The sequence below is a fragment of the Scardinius erythrophthalmus genome, assembly GCF_964197995.2.
Source record: "Scardinius erythrophthalmus genome assembly, chromosome: 10".
NCBI lineage: Eukaryota > Metazoa > Chordata > Actinopteri > Cypriniformes > Leuciscidae > Scardinius > Scardinius erythrophthalmus.
The window spans coordinates 2,137,729-2,140,228 of record NC_138230.1 but is presented as its reverse complement, the minus strand read 5'-3'; the positions used below and the strand labels follow the sequence as shown (position 1 = coordinate 2,140,228).

General features: G+C 41.7%; 1 protein-coding gene across 3 annotated transcripts in view; it reads right to left on the bottom strand.

Annotated features, from left to right (window-relative positions):
• The window catches only part of vps72a (vacuolar protein sorting 72 homolog a), a 10,919-nt gene extending 10,066 nt beyond the window's left edge, over window positions 1-853 (bottom strand). For all 3 annotated transcript variants that reach the window (XR_014031005.1, XR_014031006.1, XM_081377539.1), the window contains exons 1-2: window positions 344-853; window positions 1-60 (exon numbers count right to left, since the gene is read on the bottom strand). The exon at window positions 1-60 is cut by the window's left edge and continues 93 nt beyond it. Coding sequence is in view for 1 of the 3 variants with exons in the window: in XM_081377539.1 (XP_081233665.1) it covers window positions 1-60; window positions 344-460 (177 nt within the window). In the remaining 2 variants the exon portion in view is untranslated. The remainder of the gene's footprint in view (window positions 61-343) is intronic.
• Between the last annotated feature and the right edge of the window lie 1,647 nt (window positions 854-2,500).

Here is a 2,500-nt window from a genome sequence, read left to right as displayed (position 1 = left end):
ACTGTCCACCTCGTCTTCAGTGTCTGAGTGATCCCCCCTGTACTCATCGTCCCCCGACTCCTGCTCCACACACACGCACACACACACACACACACGTCATGGTTATTGTGCATTTATACTGAACAAAATGTATAGATGTTCAGTCATTCAGCTGATTTTCTTTTCATATATATGCACACACACACACACACACACACATATATATACACACACACACACACACACACACATATATATCTATACAGCGCGCACACACACACACACACACACACACACACACACACACACACACACACACACACACACACTCGTGTATGTATGTGTTGTATATAAGGTCTCTCACGTCGTTGAATCCCCCATAGGTGGTCTTGTAGAACTCATCTTCCTCTTCGGCGTCCAGCAGTTTGGACATGCGGTTCCCCGCCGTGCAGCGCTGCTCTCTGCTGTTCGCCAGACTCATCCTAACCACTGTTTAACTCTATTATACTCAATGATCAACTCTATTATACTCGCTGATCAACTCTATTATACTCGCTGATCAACTCTATTATACTCGCTGCTTAACTCTCAGCAACTCTATTATACTCCCTCTGGTTAACTCCTGTCTCTAGCTCTCAGTGGGACTATACGCTGCAGTTAAAGACGCCTTTTCTCCTGTCCTGATGTAAAGATGCGCTTCGCTATAACGGCTGAATATGATAATAATATCAAATTAACCACAAAATCACGTTTATACACGAAAATGTTAAACGGTAAAACAGAAACGCTGATAACCACAACACAACAAAAGCAGAGAAACCTCACTTCCGGTGTTTACGAGCATTCACAGCTCGATACTGACACACACTGGACTGGAGGGCGCAAACACACACAAACGTCCATTTTAATCGTGTTAATAATTTATCGTTTCAAAGTTAATATTGGTTAACCACTAAGCGAAAGTGTATTAAAGTATCCTAACGTGGACTTTAGACCCGACACGGATCCTGCACGTGACATTCATGAGTCATAATGACATTCAAAAGCCCCGTGATTCTTCCCAAAACAATGCAAACAGTGTCCTGTAATGACTGGAAAAACTTAAAAATCCCATTTTATAGTGTCGTCATTCCCCTTATGTAATAAATTAGCCAATTCATTTTTAACTGCTTCTCGTTTGCAGAGGCTCCTGATCATATCTTTCAGAGGGTTTTCATTCATTCACGGAAGCAAGAGCACAACCCCATTCTTTACATTCTGATAAACAACATGTTCTTCCTGGATTGTTAAAGTGCTTTAATTGAGCAAGAAGTTCAAGAATCTAAAATATGAACAAGCATTTGAGCTCCATAAGATGGCAGCAAACAAACATGCCTGAGCTTTGAGTCTCAATTCAAGCAGAACCTCATTAGGAAAACATCTGAAGCAGTTAAAAGCCTGATTTTATTCATTTAATAGTGAATAAAGTTCATTTATCCATTGAAAGTGCTTTTGTAAGTTGCAGGTCAGTGTTAAAGTCCACATGAAACTGTTTTCTTCACTGCTCCCTGTAGGGCGGGGCTTGATTTTGATTGGCTGGTTGGATGGTGGTTTGCTATTGGCTGCTCTCGTGTGAGTGACAGGTTGCCCCGCCCACATCATCACAGAAGAGAAGAGATGCTGAAGAGGAACTTATTCTGATTCAAGATTATTAACACAATAATGATGTGCACTGATACATAAAATTTAATATGAATATTTCATTGAATTTTGTTTATTTCATGGTGACTTTAACTCTAGCATGTGTTGCTAGGACTCATGTTGTGTGTTATTGTCTCCTGTGTGGCTCATAGCCCAGAGAGACGGATGTGAATGTGTGCGGACTGCATTGTGATCGTGCCGAAGCGTTTTAACGACTGCATTCCTGCGTCTGACTCACAAGAGATATGCAAATCAGTTCAGGATCATTCACAATAAAACAAGTGATTCAAACAGAAGACTTGTTATATACACACCACCAGGATGACCTTTGACCCTCGTCTAATCCTCTCCAACACGTTCAGGACGGTTGAAGAAACACTGATGTTAAGGGTTAAGCTTTATCTCTGTCCCTGATGATCTTCGGTCGCAGTCTGAACTCTCTCTCACGCTGGAGATCTGATGCTGTAACACTGGCGTCCAGATGACACTGATCAATTCAAAGACACACATCACAATCTTATCACACACAGACTTACACACACACACACATGCTCACACACACCCTCAACTGTCTCAGTTAGACAAAGACTCAAACACGCCTCAATCTCATAACGAGCACAACATTCCAACACACGTATGTTTTCTAGGTCTCTCAACGAAAGGATCATATTTAATGCAGAATGTAAAGTTCATGTCCAGCATCTCTAATGCAGATCCTCAGATCGACTGACCTTTGACCCGTCTGTGCAGGTTTATCACTGGCCAATCACTGCAGAAGATCATTAACTCTTTTTGACTCTTTTTGTCATCCAGCGCCAGCATTAATGATCATTCCGTTAAC